The sequence below is a fragment of the Xyrauchen texanus genome, chromosome 35, assembly GCF_025860055.1.
Source record: "Xyrauchen texanus isolate HMW12.3.18 chromosome 35, RBS_HiC_50CHRs, whole genome shotgun sequence".
NCBI classification, from domain to species: Eukaryota; Metazoa; Chordata; class Actinopteri; order Cypriniformes; family Catostomidae; genus Xyrauchen; species Xyrauchen texanus.
Window position 1 is genome coordinate 26217812 of NC_068310.1, and position 19954 is coordinate 26237765.

General features: G+C 37.6%; 2 protein-coding genes across 2 annotated transcripts in view; one reads left to right on the plus strand and one right to left on the minus strand.

Moving 5' to 3' along the window:
* Positions 1-13557, plus strand: part of LOC127628497 (neural cell adhesion molecule L1-like) — a 72253-nt gene extending 58696 nt beyond the window's left edge. Inside the window, exons 14-29 of the mRNA XM_052105277.1 lie at positions 116-275; positions 365-489; positions 1126-1227; positions 1440-1637; positions 1884-1954; positions 2136-2361; positions 2644-2759; positions 3209-3434; positions 3525-3647; positions 3864-4037; positions 4320-4433; positions 6754-6903; positions 7310-7441; positions 7880-7952; positions 8067-8078; positions 9892-13557. Of these exons, the coding sequence (XP_051961237.1) occupies positions 116-275; positions 365-489; positions 1126-1227; positions 1440-1637; positions 1884-1954; positions 2136-2361; positions 2644-2759; positions 3209-3434; positions 3525-3647; positions 3864-4037; positions 4320-4433; positions 6754-6903; positions 7310-7441; positions 7880-7952; positions 8067-8078; positions 9892-10147 (2258 nt within the window). The 3' untranslated portion in view covers positions 10148-13557. The remainder of the gene's footprint in view (positions 1-115; positions 276-364; positions 490-1125; positions 1228-1439; positions 1638-1883; positions 1955-2135; positions 2362-2643; positions 2760-3208; positions 3435-3524; positions 3648-3863; positions 4038-4319; positions 4434-6753; positions 6904-7309; positions 7442-7879; positions 7953-8066; positions 8079-9891) is intronic.
* A 195-nt stretch (positions 13558-13752) lies between these two features.
* Positions 13753-18467, minus strand: ribc1 (RIB43A domain with coiled-coils 1). The gene is made up of 8 exons (XM_052105269.1): positions 18369-18467; positions 17938-18139; positions 17628-17851; positions 16927-17041; positions 16656-16774; positions 16307-16546; positions 16040-16206; positions 13753-15472 (listed from the first exon to the last, which is right to left on the minus strand). The coding sequence occupies exons 2-8, from the start codon at positions 18134-18136 to the stop codon at positions 15391-15393; spliced, it is 1146 nt and encodes a 381-aa protein (XP_051961229.1). The 5' UTR covers positions 18137-18139; positions 18369-18467; the 3' UTR covers positions 13753-15390.
* Positions 18468-19954: the final 1487 nt, after the last annotated feature.

Here is a 19954-nt window from a genome sequence, read left to right on the forward strand (position 1 = left end):
TAGAACAATACCGCTTTTAATGGCAGTTCTATTGCAATTGAGTTATAAGAATACTGTAACTCAAAAAATGTAAACTATAGGGTTTTTACAAACACACAATTCCATTGTCTCTCAGACAAAACAGTCATTGTGAAACCTCCATTGGCTCTGCGAATCCAGCGGGGTAAACCAGCCACCCTCACCTGTGAGTACCAGGTGGACTCCAGACAGGATGCCCCTCAAGTCCAGTGGAGGAAGAATAGACAAAAGCTCTCAGAGTCCTCTGATTCAGACAGGTACGCTTTTACAACTTTCTTTTACTCATAACGTGGCTGCTATGTATAAATGAGCTCATGAAAAGTAAGTATTACCATAAATGTCTTAGATACATGCTAGATGAATCCACCCTCATAATACCTGATGTCGAGGAAGAGGATGAAGGGATATATACCTGTGAGGTCATCACAATGCTGGATATGGCTGAAGCAAGTGGATCCATCACTATAGTTGGTAGGACATTTTATAATCTGTGAAACAAATTTCAGTTACCTATGACATGGCCATATTTAAACCATCTGCCAGTCAGGATTTGTATGCACTGCAAAAATGGCTGTTAGAAAATACAAATTGAATTGATACATTTTGTGGAAAGATCTGTCAATAGAACAAGACAAAATACAATTGGGAAGATTTCTTAAGATTTGCAATTTTCAGAAAGGTAGACATCAAAATTAGTGGGGGGAAAACTTATTGGAAAAACAATTTTGATGTAAAAATTGAAGTTTTGTGCAGTTAAGCAAGTTATTCTTGGTTTATTGTTAGCATGGTTTATTTTGCTTTTGTAATAATAAATTGAGACCTATCAACTAGCAACAACCTTGTGAAATGAGAATATAGGACTAAAAGAGTTCTTGAAATAAAAGCAGCCAGATTTTGGTTTGTTTGAGAATTTCTGAAGCTGGCCATTTCCAAAAATTAAGCATGTTGTGGTGTGCTCTACATGCCTTACGTTAATTGTGACCTATAGAAGGGGTAAACGGTTAAGATTTGTTGTGCTGTGGGCAGATTTAAGGAATGACATTTAAAACCATATATACTTTCTTTTACCTGGCATCTTACCATTTTTTTTTCTCCTACTTTCACCAGACCGACCAGATCCTCCAACCCAAGTCCTGATGACCGAACCTAAAGAACGCAGTGTGGCTCTCAGCTGGACACCTGGAGATGATCACAACAGCCCTGTGCTAGGTATATCATTTTGACCTGCTTATGTATCATCTACTGTATACAGAAACACATGGATTTGTACAGTAAGTGTAGAAAGTCCCAATTTGTCAATATTTAATACATGTTTATGATTTAAAATGCAGTTGATTATTGATGTTTGCTTCTTTAAATGTCAAACGAGCAAAAAAAACAGCATGTGGTAAACTTTTGTATGTATGCGTTTATGTATCTAGAGTATTTGATTGAGTTTGAAGAGACAGGATCTGAAAGACAGGAATGGGAAGAACTAGCCCGTGTGTCGGGCAGAAATCGCAGAGCTACCCTTCCCCTGAAGCCCTTCATTTCTTACCGTTTCCGGGTCATCGGCATCAATGACATCGGCAAGAGTGACCCAAGCATGCACACAGAGCCCTATTCCACACCAGCAGCTCGTAAGTATTATTGAAGTTTGCAAATCTCACCCTATTGCTATTGTGAATGTGTATGTTTACATTGCCTAAAACTGACAAACAAGTGTATAGACACATTGTGATGCATTTGTTTTATGCCTGGAATTCTTGTATGACAGTTTTGTTTATGTGTTTGTGTTTAGCCTGAGTATATGGCTGATGTGAAGTGACAGGATTATATTGCCTGCTAGAATGTTTCCCCACTAAACAATGATTTGTCGTCTACAGCTCCAGACAGCAACCCAGAAGGAGTGCGCAGTGATTCCATCGACCCAGACACCCTTGTCATCACATGGAAGGTACAGTGCACTATTTAGCATTTAATATGTTTGTAATATATTGACCAGAATAGACCACACACATATAGTAAGCAAGTCCCATAAATGCACAGGCAGCTCCATTGTCCACTTTTGTAACTTTATGGTGCAAAGCTCAATGAAAAATGCATTTTAGCTCAAGACTGAATCTGTGTTCTTGCAGGAGATGGACAGGCGTAGTTTCAATGGCCCTGATTTTCACTATAAAGTAATGTGGAGAAAGGTTTTGGGCAGTGGTCCTTCCTGGCACACCAACTACACAACCTCTCCACCCTTCATCGTCACAGATGTGGGCAACTTCACTGCCTTTGACTTAAAAGTTCAAGCTATCAATGAGATTGGAGATGGTCCAGATCCCAAGTCCACCATTGGATACTCTGGAGAGGACTGTGAGTTTTATTCGTACACCTTTTCCTGACACCTGCCTGTAAGGCTATATTTTAAATTTCAAAAAAAGAAAACATTGACTATGTTTACTTGAGAGAGAATACTTTTAAGATTGTTTTTTTATTTTCTACTAACACTCAAACAGGCTGGTTTTGTGTGCATTTTTTAAAGGCTTAACCAGAATGTTATCTTTAATCAAAAATATGTGCTATAAACATGGTCACTGATTCTAGTTTTATGTAAAACATGAGACAAACATTACTAGTGGTCTTTCTCTTTGACAGACCCTCTTGAAGCCCCACTAGATGTTGGAGTAGCCCTGATCAACAGCACTGCCATTAAAGTGACGTGGGCAGCTGTGAACAGAGAGACAGTGAGGGGTCATCTACAGGGTTACAAGGTAACAGGCTGTGCCTCATGTACAACTCTAACCTTAAATGCATTGTTAGGGTCCATGCAGACCAAACTCGTTCTTGTGCTAAAAAAAAGCTAGACGCAGTGAAACGAATATACAAGTTGACATGGCATCTAAACAAAATGTGTGAGAAGCTGAACGAATGGCGAGGTGGCATGTTAGAGTAAAACTGTCTAGAACATTTACAGACGGATGCAAAAATGCACTCTGTTTGAACGGCCCCAAAGTCGCTTTGAATAAAAGCCTCTGCCAAATGAATTAATAGAAATGGATATAAATGGCATATCAACAGTGGTATTTGGACAGTAGTATTTGACACTCAAATCTCCTTCCTCAGATAAAGTTTGATTATGAAACTGAACAAATTTCTATCATTTATTGAAGATATTTTTGAAAATTTCAGAGAATTTGAATATTTCTTCAATTGCCTACAGATTTATCTGATGCACTATGGACCTGAAAGCAGACACCTCAGACGGGAGCGTGTCAGGGAGGGGAAGCCATCCAATGTCTCGGTTGTGACCACGGGCAGTTCGGAGGAGAGGAAAGTTCTAGGAGATCTACAGCCCTACTCCCATTATGCACTTGCTGTCAGTGTCTTCAACAATAAAGGAGATGGACCCCAGTCTGAACCCCTCACTTTCCACACACCGGAGGGAGGTAAGACAGAAAGTGTGGGAAAAAATAAAACATAGAAAGGGGCAGGTAAATTAAAAGAGTGTTAGTAAAGAGTGTCTTCCATTGTTTCAGTACCTGGTCCTCCATCATCTCTGATGCTGGATAGCCCCTCAGAAACCGAAATTACACTGCACTGGACTCCACCCACCCAGCCAAATGGAGTCCTGATTGGATACTCATTACAGTATCAACAAGGTATGTCAACACGTCCACTGATTCATTCTTATCAGGAGGCAAGAATCACTATTACTATTGCTCATACTTGGGGTTAGGGATTTAAACTAACCCCTAAACATAAGTATTAAACTTTGGCTTGTAACTCTTCCTGTACTGTTTGTGCTACATGAAATATACCTCAAATCATTTGTAGACATTATAAGGAAAAACAACTAACAGTATTTTTCTCTGCAGTTGACAATGAAGACGGTCCTATGCAGGTAGAAATTATTAGTGGCCACAGTGCATCTCACTTCACCTTAACAAAGCTTGACCCTCACAGTCGTTACCGCTTCTACATACGAGGGCGCACTGCTGCTGGGGAAGGCCTGCCAATCATTAGAGAGGGAGCCACTACACTGGATGGAGGTCCAACACTTAATAATCACTACATTATTGATCTGGGCATAATAGAGTTGTATCTAGATGCACACTGGTTTTAAATATATTATCAATATTATATATTTTGTTATGATATGTTTTCAGACCCAAGTCATGATAAAGCAATTGATTTTGATTAGTCCAGATAAGTTAGACAGATTTTGTCCCATGCTTATATGAAGCTGATGTGTCTTATAATGAAACAAAGGCACAGATTTAAGGGCCCCTAAATCTGACTTTCTGTCTCTATCCGTCTCTCTGTGTGTATAGGTCCTCCCTCCAACATTAGCCTATCGATTGGAGAGACATCAGTCAATCTGACTTGGGTGTCCAAAGAGAGACAAAGAAGCGTGGGTTTCCTTATTCATTACCTGAGAAAAGATGGTAAGTTAATGTATAGACAAAATTTGATTGAAATGACTGAAAACAAACTTGTCCAATAAATTGCATTCCAAACAAAACAGGAACTAACACTATTCTAGAAGTTAGTTAGTTAGTAAGTTAGTTGCTAGGGTGTATTAACTAATTGGTTGGTTGGTTAATTAGTTAATTAATTGATTGGTTGGTTAGTTAGTTAGCTATACAGTTGCTAGGGTGTACTAACTAAATAGCTGGTTGGTTCATTGTTTGGCTGGTTCATTCATTGGATGGTTGGTTAATAACAATGCAGTTGCTGAGGTGTATTAAATAATGAGTTAGTTGGTTAACTTGTTGGTTGGTTAACTACAGATGCTAGAGTGCACTAAGTAACTAGTTAGTTAGATGCTAGGGTGTATTAACTAACTAGTTAGTTGGTTTGTTGGTTATTTAGTTGGTTGGTTGGTTAGTTAGCTATGCAGTTGCTAGGCTGTACTAACTAAATGGTTGGTTGGTTAATTCATTGGATGGTTGGTTGGTTAGTTAACTATGCAGCTGTTATGGTATACCAACTAATTAGTTAGTTGTTTAACTAGTTGGTTGGTTTGCTATGCAGATGCTAGAGTGCACTGACTAACTAGTTAGTTAGCTGGTTTGTTGATACATCCTATTTGCTTGGATGTATTAACTAACTGGTTGGTTGGTTGGTTATTTAACTAGTTGGTTGGCTATGCAGTTGCTAAGGTGTACTAACAAACTAGTTAGTTGGTTATTTTTTAGAGATCGACGGTATTGGTTTTTAGTGACAGATAGGTTACTGATTATTATAAGTGCTTGATGACTGTTTAGCATAACCAATTTTTAACTCTTGTTTTATTTCTGCTTTTAGACACACTAATTCACATTAATCATTTATCACCAACCTCTGGTGAACTGCTTTACAAAAACAATTGCACACAGTCTACAAAACAATTGTAGTTAATGTACTAATTGAACGAGTTTTAGTTGCAGAATACACTTGTTCAAAGCCCCTCACTTAATATTTAAAATTATTTTGTGTACAATTTTATCGGTAAACCCGATATTAAAGAACCAATAATAGATTAAGTGGAAAAGTGTAAATATCTGATAAAAAAAATATTGATCAATATTTCTAGTTAGTTGGTTACAATTAGTTATTAAGTTGGTTGGTTGGTAGGTAGGTAGGTATTAACAGTAAGTAGGTAGAGAGAAAAAATGGTTATGGTTTAAAAACCAGATAGAACATTCATGCCCTTTTCAATAAACATGAATCACAACTCTGCTCATGCACATAGAGGATGAGATATAGTGTTATTGCAGTAGGCACAAATCACCTTTTAGTAGCACTTTCTGTTACCTCAAAGTCAGATCATCCAGCTGCCGAACATGCTCCAAAAGCATGGCATGGATTGAGTGGGATATGTTGTCAATAATTTGGACATCATTTTTCTCTTAGCCACAATCCCCATGAGGGTGTACACCTAATTGTGTGGAAGAACCTGTCTTTCTGGTGAGCCCATTCAGCTTGTTAGAATTCCCTTATCCCAATATGAATTTACTTTGGCCCTTCTTGTAGCCTCTATGTTGTTGGTCCATTCTTAAAGGTGAAGTGTATATTTTGTTCTTACACACTTCTTCCTATCCCAGTTCAATGTGCAGAGACAACTGTAAGTAAAGTCATTCATGGGTTGGAATCCCATGTGAACTTGTGAACATTGTGTGCTTTCAAAACAATGCTCTCTTTGAATGAGCACTGTGTAGTTTGAAATGTCAACTTCTGGCTCAACCATTGGCTTGAGTTGGGGGTTGGACTACTGTTTGAACACATTATGGCAGATGGGGCGGGTGTTTGGCATAACCTATTCAGAAATATTCATTACTTTTGCAATTCCATTTATTGCAGTAAGAGCCACATAAATTATACATTCCACGGTGGATCAGTGGTTACCACTGTTGCCTCACAGCAAGAAGGTCCTGGGTTCGAGTCCCGGCTCAACTGGGCCTTTCTGTGTGAAGTTTGCATGGTCTCCCCGTGTTCACATGGGTTTCCTTCAGGTACTCCGGTTTCCCCCACGACTTCCCCAAGTCCAAAAACATGCAGGTTAAGTGAATTGGAGACTCTAAATTGCCCAATAGGTATGAATGAGAGTCCCCCAGTTCCCCAAAATTTAACCTCTTAGACATACTTATTTAACATGAATCTCTTATTAATTTTACATTAAGGGACTTAATTAAGGTACTGGGCCTGATGGAGATTTTTAGGAACATAAAGAGAATAAAAACGTTTTTTCATTCAACTATCTTATATGTGCTGTGTTCTATACAGGCAGGGGTAAATGGAAGCGTTCTGAAAGAGTGAACACCTCTCAGTCATTCCACATATTGCAGGGGCTCCAGCCCGGATCCCAGTACCGCCTGTACTTTGACTTCAGCAACAAAACTTTCTGGGAAACTGAGATTGAGACAGCGGGAGCAAGTAACTAGCCTCCCTAAATTCTCTTAAATTGATTCTCTTACTCAATAAATTGTGCTGATGTCCTATTTCCATGCAGACCACTTGAAGGTTCTTTTTGAAGGCCCCATGAAATCATCATTTTGTGGCTTTTACTCCATGTGTGGTTGCAATTTATTTTAAGCATGTACTGTATGCATGTAAAATGCAACAGTATTTCTCTTCCGGAAAAACAGACCAAAAATATTGATGACTCATTTTGCACTGCACATTGCACAACGTCAAGCAATTTCATGGGGTCTTTAAGCTTGTACATCAGGATGGACTAGATAATGGACAGGAGAGAATGTTTTGTTGTAACATAGTTATCAAACAGAGTATTTTATTATCATGTAATTCATACAGGATTTCTTTTCCCTAATTTCAATAGGAGTCATGGAGGTGCAGGGTGCTTTTGTCACCGAGGGCTGGTTCATTGGACTTATCAGCGCACTAGTGCTGTTGCTACTGTTACTGCTCATTCTCTGTTTTGTAAAACGGAGCAAAGGTGGCAAATACTCTGGTAAAATAAACTCACAGCAGAATAAACATGCATACACTACACAGCTGAAAATATATGGACACCCCCTTCAAATTGTCTATAAAAGCACATGCACACCAAAGCAATGTTTTTAAGGTGCTGAGTTCAAAACAATAACATCAAAAATAAGAAAAAAGGCTCACACATTAAAGTTTTGTTCCAAGAAATATACTTCTGAATAAGTAATCATGTGGTTAATGTTTCGACACAAACAAGACTCTTGTGTGTCCACACACTTTTGTACAGAGATAATTACTCACATAGTGTACAGTAGTTTAATCTTTCAATGTACAGTACTTAACCTCCCTCAGTGCATTTACTTAGTGATTAGTTAACTCACAGTAAGAAACAAACTATCAAATGCACAAAAACAGCAGGTATTGATGTTTTAGTACCATATCACATATTCCTCTGTTGCAGTTAAAGACAAAGAAGAAGGCCAGATAGATTCCGAAGCGCGGCCAATGAATAACGAGGCTTTTGGGGAGTACAGGTGCGTTTCTAAAGTGTGTTATTCATAGGCACTTAAAACAAATTATACTGTTTCATTTCCCTGTTTCTTATGTTCTTCCTCTCTTTCCTAAATGCTCTTCCCAATGCTTTGCAGATCGCTGGAGAGGTATGCTTTGCAGTGTCTTGGTGTTCTTTTGCATGCATGGCTTTCTTATTACTTTTCCTTTTATGCACAGAATACAGGGGCATAGGAACAATTTGAAAAGTGGAGGACACAATAAGGCACTAGACAGATGCCTTTGACTGTTCAAAATCATTCAAAATCAATAGTATCAGTTACAGATGCATTTTGAAAATTCACTATTCATAATCAGCCATGATTAATTTAATCCAAGAGTGAAAGTATACAATAACAAAGATGGTTACTGAGATTGAGCAAGTAGCATTCAGCTGGTCATATGATTCTAAAATGGCAGCCCCCATGAGGGTGCCCCTCCCCATGTAGAGTAAAACAGCTTTTATAAGGTTACTGAAAAGAGTCCTCATCTCATGTGCATTTTATACATCTGTTTCAAAATTACAATTAATTTCTTTAGGAGTAAAACTTTTTTAATGGGGAAAAAAGATTGAGTGCACCTTTAAGATGCCACGTCAAGTTAAAAAAGCTTAAACTTTTGGAAAAAAAGTGCATGTTGAGCATTCATTGCACTACATCTAGCTTTATTTAAAACAAGAACGCATTCTGTCTGTGGGAACGCCTTCTGTCTGAATGGCCCCTAACACCTAACCAACTGTATCTCAATTAAGAGAATATGTTAAAGTAATAGTCAAGTCAATTTTATTACTAAAGCACTTTTCGCAATACAGGTTTCATAGCAGCTTTACATTAATTAACTAACTAAGGAAACTGAGGAAGTAACTGAGGAAACTGAGTAGATTTTTGTTATATTTAACTAATATTTAAAACTAATGATTAAGTGTCTTTAAAGACCATCCCGAATTGGCAGCTGGGGTGCATGAAAATGCAGTGTCCTTTGCTGTCTGGCTGGTAAAGGCTTTAGTTGGCATTAATTTGTCTTTTGGCATTTTTCGCTGCACGTTACGTTACGGCTCGACTCGCCTCAACTCTACTCGCTTTACTTTTCTGAGCTTGCATTTCCATTGCAGTTTAGTGCCACCTCAACGTGGGTGGGATTATAGACTGATCATCATAGTTGCGCTGCCTCTACTCTAGATAGCGTCCATTTGGTCGAACCACTTACACTTTTCCTTGATGGCTCTGTAGTCACTTTTAAGTAATTTTTTTTTTTTTACTTTTCGCCGTGTGCAGCCAACAGTTGAGACACTTACTGAGAGCACCTCGCCATTTCTTTTTTCACAATTCGAAAGTCACATGAACAAATTATACTGTTATCACTGTTGCTAACTTTAAAACTAGCAGGTTGATGTCGTGTGTCGGAAATCCAGTAACGCTGGTAGTGATGATTCTCCTTGACCAATCAGTGATCTACAGGATTTTGACATCACATTTAGCTCTGCTCGCTTGGAACCTCGGCCAAGGTGGTTCTAAAAAAAAGTTCTAAAAAAGTATCCGGTACCAGGTCCTATCCACAGTGGAAAACCCCCAAAAAGCGAGCAGAGTTGAGTTGAATTGTACCGTGCAGTGGAAAAGCCCCTTATGTATTCCAGAGCAGACTCTACCGAGAATGTGCTGAAAAAGTTTCAGCACTTGTTTAAGATTTAAAATGTAATGCATTACAATTGCCCCCATAGGCTTTATTCTTCACATAATCAAACTCGTATTCATAATTTTGATGTCAACAATATGCTGTCCCCACCACTTTTTAAAACAAAGTGACGCCCATGATGGCCCTGTTCCAATTGCCTCTGCTCTCCCCTACTTTTTGCCTCTGCACTTGGTTTCTGTTTGTAAATTTATCAGTTTTTCACTCCCTTTCTCACTCGATGTTGATGAGAAGTGACAATGAGGAAAAGCGGACGGCGAGTCAGCCATCTCTGTGTGAAGACAGTAAGCTGTGCACCGACGATGCACTAGACGACTACCCCAACAGCAACAGCGTGCAGACTGAGGTGATCATGGACGAGTCACTGGCCAGTCAGAGCAGTGGAGTTCGAGATGCTCCTGACCCTGAGACTCAGGAAAGCTCCCCTCTAAATCCTGCCACAACCATCTCCCACCAAGGCCTGCCCAACTCTGCTGCCCTCCTTGATTAGAGCTGAGCATGCCTGAGACCAAATGTGGATTCACACACGTGCCCACTTGTTGCAACCCTTCATGACTGACCAAATTATCAACAGTCCACAATATTGACACTTACAAACCAAACAGATGCCAAGAAATATAGCAGAACCATTGCCAGGACTTACTTCAGACATAATTGGACCAACACAACACTTTTAACACAGCCAGAAGGAAACATTCGACATCCGACATCAAACGTATAAGGACTGCCATGCTCATTGTTTACAGATATTATCTCTCATTTTGTGATTGCGATATTGTCGTTTACAGTTATACACAAGAACATCCCATGTAACTTACAGAAAATAATTATTTGATAATTCAGATACAAATAATGCAGATGCCGAGCTCTTATGGTGGATGCTGAATCAAATATGGAGTTGGATTCATCTGTAATCCTATAACAAGTGTTGTGGAAGGAGAACAGGTAGAGCGAGGGACTGAGGGCCTTAAAATCACGAGTAAGTGCACTGTGCAAGCATATTGACAGCTCAAGCTGGATATTGATTGCAAAATTTTATCAACTAATTGTGTTTTGTCCTTTTCTACCATTTTTGTTTCTAAAGAAGGCATCATTATTGTTTGAAGACTTGTTTGTGGCATTTTTTTAATTTATTTTTAATTAATTTTTTTACTCAAGAAAATGTTTAATGTCGTGCTTTGTCATCTACTCATAATTCATTGTAATATATTTGTGATTCATTAACATATACATATCCACATGCCCTCAGTTAAAATAAAAGATTTCCATAGTGTAAATATATGAGATGCAATGATTCTACGACATAAGATCGTTTATAGCAAGCTGTACATAAAAGCATCTATCAATTTAGCCAAATACAGTATTATAATATATCTTCTCTCATCTCTCCATTGGTTCCAGTGCCTGCCTACAAAAACATACTCAACCAGAAATGTTCCCACCACCAGGGATAATTCACCCAAAAATGCTAATCATTTACTCACCTTATGTTGTTCCAAACCTCTTTTGAATTTCTCTTTTTTCCATATAGGACGATATTAGGCAGAATGCTAGGGACTGACAGTCTCAGTCACCATTCACTTACTTTGTATGGATAAAATATGTAATGAAAGTGAATAGTGACTGAGGCAAACATTCTGTCTAGCTTATTTTGTGTACCACGGATGACAGAGAGTCAAGCTGCTTTGAAACGACATGAGGATGACTAAATGATGACAGAATTTTCATTTTCGAGTGAAATATGCCTTTTTAAGCATTTTCCACCACCACACATTTGTCTGTTTTTGTTTATTTTAAAAAAAAATTATTAAGTGTATTAGTCTGTATTGACAGTAACTCTCTTGCAGTCCTGTTAGTGTAAAGCCATAAGAATACACGCGTAAGGTGCGTAGTAAGTTGTGAGGTAGTCATGAGGTAGATAGGGTTGTAAGAGAGAACAATACACTCAGAGACGTATATAGTTTAGTTTGGTTATGTAAAATGCAATCATGTATGTTCTGGCTTGTGTCTTACTACACAGAGAATGTATGCTTTGTTTGGATGGGAAATATGATTCCATACCAGTATACCAAATAGCATTTGTTCCTTTTTGCCTTTTGGTTACAATGATTTCTTGTTTGATATACAAATATAGCAGAATATAGCACTGAAAGAATCTATGGCAAAGAGGGGCACAGGGGAAAAAATGTCCTAAGGGGGTAGTTGACCCAAAAATGAAAATCATTTCATCGTCCACATACTCATTCCTAACCTGTAAGACTTGTTTTTTTCTTTTCTTTTGGAAATCACATTTATTGTATGGAAAAAAATAACAAAATTGAACTTGTTTCATGAAAGGGTGAATAAGTTATGACAGAATGTCTTTTTTGGGTAAACTAAACCTTTAATTTTCAGATGAATGTAAATATAACCCAAAAGATTGTCGATGACGTTTGAAACTGTCTTATATTTTAGGTTTTGTAATCGTTCATTCGTTTCATTTTTGTAACTTTTTTTAAACATTAGAGTAACTTGTTAGTTGTGATATGAGTAGATAAGTAGTGCTGTGCATAGTTTTCAGAAACAAAGAAAATGTCCTTTGATAACTAAATGTTGCAGGTTCTGATTAAAAAAATACAATTGTAAAAACAGATTGGATAAAAAAGACAACAAAGCACCATAACTTTCATCTAATTGAAGTAACTGACAAAACAAGATCATACTGATAGTTTCCTGAGTGTGGAAGAATGGCAGTATTGTGTGTATCTGATTCAAGTATATCACTGCAGTGGTGGGGCAAAAGAAAGGATGCAGTCGTTGTATTTGTACCCTGCACACACATACACTCCCAGGGTGCAATATGCACTGAATCAGATCTAAGAGACCACTGTCTTGCAGTTACTCCCAGTCCTTTGGGACAGCTGTGGTGGCCAGACTGCTCTGTTTTTATTCTTATCTGTGTTCGCTTCCTCCACAAAAGCTATATAGAAACACTCAGGACAAAAGTCCGTTAGAGATCTATTTTCTTACAGGAGGGGGGCAGTGATGCAAATTATATTCAATTCAATATTCAACTGAACTGCTGCTAGACTTGTGTATTTTGTCAGTGTCTTGACTGTGTATTGAGAATGGAGATGAATTCACTTTCAGATATCCACTATACTGCCCTCTACTACTGCAAGAGAATTGAGGGTGCCGCTTAAAGTCAATATTAAATATATATAGACCCTAATTACTTTCTAAATACACATTCTTGATCTCATTGTGAACTATTCATTGGTGCATGTTATTTTAAAGAATAAAACGGTCTACGCAATCTTTAATCAAAATGTAATAAATTGTTCTGACTTTCCTTTTTGGCTGATGTCACCAAAGCTTTTTATTTTTCAACCCCTCCCCTTAACTGTTTTTTTTTCACTATCCAATCAAATCTCCCTTTCATTTGGAAATGACACATAATGGAAATAAAATGGGTTGCAAATGACATTTCATGTTGACTTTAAGGCTTAATTAGTGAACAATCATTGCCATATTTGTTATTTGTCAAATGTATGCATTGGAGCTCATAGTCCATTTAAAATGCATCTTAAACTGGCTTCATCTACTGTAGGCTTAATGCAAATATAAGCTTGACCTCTAATAAGTCTTTTCCTCTTGTATGTTCTGTTTGTTACTGCATATGATGTGACAATAAATGAAGGACCAGATGTTTAGGATTGAGTGAGTCTGTGGGACTGTCGTTGGCTGGCCACACCCCCCTGCGGTGTTTGTGTGTACTACAGCAGTGAATGGACTGAAGGGGTTTGTGATGGTGGGCTAAATTAACTAGCTATTAACTGGATTATGCTATTGTATCTGCATCACCGAATAGCCAGTGTCAGTACATACTTATTGAATAAAATCAATGGAATCATGTTCATCAGCAACAAACAGTTGTCATTTTGTGTGAAAATTCATCACCATATGACATTTATAACAAATGTACTTGCCTCAGAAATGTACTGTAGAAGTAACAGCAACAATTTTCTTCTACAAGTCCAACTTATGAATGAAAAACATTAGTGCTCTGAAATCTAGACCAACTTTATTTCTATCAGATTTTGGAATTTTCCTGGTTGTCGTGGTTTAGGATAAGAGAAGATAGCAGGATACATTTACATTTATGCATTTGGCAGACACTTTTATCCAAAGCGATTACAGAGCCATTATTACAGGGACAATCCCCCTGGAGCAAACTGGAGTTAAGTCCCTTGCTCAAGTACACAATGGTGGTGGCTGTGGGGATCGAACTGACAACCTTCTGCTTAACGGTTTAGCACTTTAGCCCACTAAGCCACCACCACACCACTACAAAGTTTCGGACCCAAAAATGTGTGTTTTATTTTATTTATCTTCTTCAATTCTTCTTTTCACAGTTAACACACTGATATGTTATGTGTCTTCATATCTTCACAAACAGGAAAATTGGTGATAGGTCAAATATCTGCTAAAATTGGTCTATGCTTTCTGAATATCTGGACTGCAGCTGTGTGTATGTGAACTTTCAAATGACATGCTACTATGCACATCTAGTGTATTTTCCAAAGTGTAGTGTTGTCCCAAATGGGAGACTAAAATGTTTTACCACACGGTAGCATTCACGTTTTTTAGCCGACGAAAGTTTCCAATGCACGGGAAGTGTTGCTGCTAGCTTTAGCGCATTAGCTAATACAAACACATACTTTATCTCAAATTAGATAAATATACACTGGGTGATGGTGAAGCATTCAAATCACATTTCCAAGGTTCTGTCCTCACAGAAGTTTCAGTAGTTATCATATTAACCATTAATTACAGTTGTTGTGTCAGACAATCGTGACCACTGATTCCACACTTTATTATTTCATTTGAAGAACTATATCAGTACTTGTAATACACTTAATTCTTGGTGCATTTTTCAGTGTGAAAACACCACTCGCACTACAAAACAGCATAGAATATTGCAAAAGTATGTGATTTGGGATGCACCTTTTCACTTTGGATGTGATGTGAAAGGCACAACACTCACAATATTCCAAAATATACCCTTAACCCAAACCCAAACCCTAACCCCAACAGTACTGAGACAAAAACAGTGATCTGTCACTTCTTTGAAGGGGCGTGACATGAAAGGCACAGTCCGTCCAATTATTGGAAACATCTGAGTAGTATTATTACATGAATACACTCCAATCCCTAAACCTTATCGTGACAGTACAAAGACAAGCATTCTATCACTTACATCTTTGCAAATGTAGTATCTCGCTTTTCAGAGATCAAAAGGGATGTGATGTCAAAGCTGTAGCATGGGTGATTTTTTTTTGGGGGCATACAAATTTGCCACATTGTGATGCTTGTCTGGAATTCTGCACATTGGGTACACATTTGAATGAAAAACAAAATTAAAACTAACATACCGATTTCCCATGTGATCGTATTGGTTCACACACAGATGTTAACTGTGCCTTCTAATGCTTAAGAGAAAATGAGTGCTTAAATACAGTTTCATACTGTACATAATCCTACAAACACATTTCTGGAGAATGCACATACAGGGTAGACATGTGAACATTGCATATGGAGGCTTGCCAAATACAGAACTGTCCCTTTGACCTATTTGACCCTGCCCTTACAGAGAGCAGTGTGAGCAAAAAGCTGCAAAGAAATACATACTGTGTTCTCTATATTTCTTTATCAAGAAAATGGTTAGATGAGAGGATAAAATGGGATGTTACTTTAGCGAGAGCTCCTGCTGAACTGGGAGAAGTACTGAACAGTTGGCCGGTTTGTATACAGCTGCTTGTCCAAGTAGTGTTGGCTAAAAAACACAAAATACTGTGTTTCTAGACACCCAAAAATGTGACTTTGCAAACAACTGTGAAATAATATGACCATGTGGAACTTGTGCCTACAGAAATCTCATATTTTATAAAGAATATTTCCAAAGAATTTGAACGTCTGTTATTCTAAAAAAGTTCTATGTAATGTTATTAAATATTTTGGTACATTTGATGATGCTTTCAGATACCTATAAGCATCAGGTACTATCAGCACCATTTCATGCAGCTTAAATCCATTCCACAAAATTAAGTGCTAAAATTAGCACAGAAAATTTTAAAAATGTCTGCAGATTCCATCAAGGCCTGACAACATTTTAATTTACAGACACACAAAGATGTCTATTATTACATATATTAAATATTACAAATGTACATGTAATAGAACATATTACATATAAAGGAAATCTGTTTTAGTGTTGTGATCTTAAACATACTGCACTGCACAGCTACTTTTAATAAAGAGCAGTATTTTGACAGTAGTCTGAATTCTGCTTGAGTACTATCATGTATTTTTTATGAAAATGAGATCTAAATCTGTCACTTACTGTGCTTGCTGCTCTCTGGCCAACTGTTGATTGTATTTGTCGAGCTGAGCTCTCCTTTCTCTCTCCAGTTCCCTCTCTCTTTTCTCTTCTCTCTCCTGATCCCTGGCCTGTTCCATCAGATGGCAATCCCAGGTCAGCTCTTTCTGCCTCTCCATCTCTCTCCATCTCTGTTTAAAGTATCAAAGATTTCAACACACACATAGATAATATGTGCAAATTGATGCTCAAAGGGAAAGTTTGGAGTAAATGTCAGTGTTGGATCTGAACCTCTTTTTCAAAGCACTGTCTCTCTCTATGTTTGTGGATATCATTGAGCTGCTGTGGGGTCATGCCCTTCCAGCGGTCGGTCAGGACTCGTGGACTGCCTGCTGAGCATGCTGCCTGTCTCTTTGCAGCTTCGGGTCGCTCTGTCAGAAGGTCAGAGGTCACCATGTACTGTACCTCTGCTAGCTTCTCTCCCTCTCGCTTCAACTTCTCTTGTCTCTCCTGTTCCATCCTCTCCTCCGCCTGCAAGTGGAGGACAGAGATTACCGTGACCTTCAGTTTCAATAAGTAAGATTTATGGTGCCTGATGAATGGCAAGATTACACATTCTCTCTTTTTTATAATTCATTACCTGAGCTTGGTGAAAGCGACTGAGTGCAGTGCGGGCAGATCTTTTGCACTCTTCCTCCAGGGCGTCTAACTGTACTCCCCTTAGGTCATTTTCCACCAGTTCCCTATTAGTCAAAAGTTCTGCAAGTACACATGTTATCATAAGACAGACATGCTCAGAACCTCTACTACCTCTCTGCAACTCTGTGCTATGCATCACAGTGAAAATACACCCAAAACTAAATGGTGGATACTGTAAGCAGCGTAAGATATGGGGATATTATTGTGTTTACCTCTATTTTTCTGTTCCCTCTCTTGTTTTTCTCTCTCCATCTTTTGAATTCTCAGATTTCTCTCAGTTATCTCCATTTGAGCTCTCTTTCTTTCATTCTCATTTATTCCCTCTCCCTGATTGTGAATAGATAAACATTTGATTAGAATATAACCATATCTGGGTTACTGACATGAAATTACAAACAGTGACAGCAGTATTCCACAGTGTGACATGTTACACTTAATCTGTTTTAAATATTATTGTCCTAATTCTTGTATAACTATTATAATTTCAGTTTGTATGACTTACTATTAATTGAAAGACAACATGGGATATTTATAGGCCTACTTCAAAAAATTTTAAGTATTTTTTTGCATTGCAGAAGTTTAAAAGTTTACACAAACAAACATTTGGCCACCAGTGTATATTCAAACTTTTTAACTCCTGCAGTGTAACAATTACTTATATATACACTACCGGTCAAAAGATTCTTTATTTTTATATATATATATATATATATATATAAACAGAAATGCTAACCAGTTACAGACACTTAAAATATACACTTTATCTTACACATGCATACGATTGTAAGATAAACTCTTTGACAAAGGACAAAAGTGAATGCCCATGTAATTTCTTTGTTATCAGTTAATGATGCATTTGTTAGTCGTAATCTGTTGCCCTGATATTCTTGCATTTACTAAAATATATGCCTACCTGAAACACTTGCATACTGGCAGGTCCCAGTGCAGAATCTGCGAGAGAAATGTTGACATCTTGCGCCCCCTGTTGGCCATAATTGATATCTGCATCAAGACTGTCCTCTGCACGTTGATGTATCGCTCTATACTGGATCAATTCCCGAGACAACTTTCCTCGAAACTCTTCCTGCTCTTTTTGTTGTTGCATTGCCATTTCGTCAAGGGACAAGCGTAAAAGATCTGAATAACATAGGATATATAATTTCTGCGGGACATAGAGACAAACGCAGCGGTCTTTTCCAAGCTACAAGATTTTTGCCTCCTACCATGAGCCATATCTCGTTGTTTCTCCATCTCCAGTCGTTCTCGTTTCTCCTCCAACTGTTTGTGGAGCACGGGCAGGTCCAGGCCGATCACCCGAGCTCTGGAGTTGAATATGCGGCTCTTGCGCTCCGCCTCTGCGGCCCGTCGCCGCTCTATCACCTTAAGAACAGACTCATCCCCTGGTAGATCAACCTTGTACATGTTCTGTGAATGCAAAACAAGCATTTCCTTCCCTTTAAATATATCAGCCCCCTCTCACCAATCAAACACTGCCGAGGATGTTTTAAACTAAGTTTCGTTCTGCAGACTTAAATAAAACTAGGCCTACAGTCCCAACAATTTTTTTTATTTGTATTAAAAATATAAATAGATTGTTTTATTATTATTAATAGGAATAGTATATACAGAGAAAGAGAGAGAAAATAAAACTTACTTGCTAATATGAGCGGCAGTGTTGTTAGCTCTCCTGTTGTGTTTAAAGCGTCGTTTGGCGTTGCCATGGTAACGTTCGGTCACGTGTGCCTTCAATGACTACGTTGAGAGAGATGTTTGACTGACATGTATTATCAATGCTAATGGATATTTATACAAATAGTAAACACTAACGTTTTAGGATATCCTTCAACCAACAGGTAGATTTCACTACTCCCCGAGTAAATGGCGTAAAACAAGTAATGTAAGATATATGTAAGATTGACAACAAACGTGTGAAATGAGTACTGCAGTCCAAATTCCAAATATTGGAGAGTGGTCTGCCCCACCCCAAACTTGAAGCGTTGCTGTTTGTCAGAATTAGCCAACTTAGCATCAGTTTTAAAGGATTTCAGGACTTTAAGCTAAAATATTTATCCTTGTTTTACTACGCCTCTAGTCGTGGTGGGTTTTAGACAGATGGCAAGGCTTTTTAGGTCGGGTGGAATCTGTTATCTCTGATCCACTTCCTTTGCTGGCTTCCATGGCTGCAGCACGCAGTGTTGTTTGCCAGCAAACTTGTTGAAATCTGGCAACCTGGCTGTGTCTAAATACTATTGGTGAGTGGGCAGTGGGCGGGATCACACAGGCCAAAACATAAACAGAAATTCCAGCCCGGAATGGAAATATAAAAGTTGAATGTATTGGCTGTAGCATTGTTATCAGATAAGCCAGTATTTCAACTTAGCATGTTTCCTAATTCTCTAATGACATATTATGGTCAAAAATATTACATAAAGTACCTTTATGGTATTAATATAAACATGAGTGAAATTCATTCATATGCATTATTGGAAAGATTCTTATTAACACTAGTGAAATTATGATATTGATATAAACGTTAGTGAAATTCATTCATATGCATTATTGGAAAGATTCTTATAAATACTAGTGAAATTCTGATATTGATAGAAATATTAGTGAAATTCATTATGCATTCATATGCATTATTGGAAATATTCTTATATACACTAGTGAAATTATAATATTTTGAAAGAAATGTTAGTGAAATTCATTCATATGCATTATTGGAAAGATTCTTATAAACACTAGTGAAATTATGATATTGATATAAATGTGAGTGAAATTCATTCATATGCATTATTGGAAATATTCTTATAAATACTAGTGACATTATTATATTAATTTGAGCGTTAGTGAAATTCATTCATATATATTCTTGGAAACATTCTTATAAACACTAGTGAAATGCAAGACATTTTCATATGTCTGTTTGAAAGAGATTTCAGTAGTGATTGAGAGACAATTTCATAAGTGTATATGAGAAGAGATGAAGTAATAATTGAAAGACAATTTCAGCTATGTGTAAATTTAGTGTAGGTAATGTATGTCAACCGAATCAGTTTTATGAATATTTTTATTTCACTAATAATCTTTCCAATAATGCATATGAATGAATTTCACAAATACTTATATCAATGAAGTAAATTCACTAGTGTTTGTAAGATTTTCAATAATGCATATGAATGAATTTCACTCATGTTTATATCTATATCTAAGTTTCACTAGTGTCTAGAAGAGGCTTTA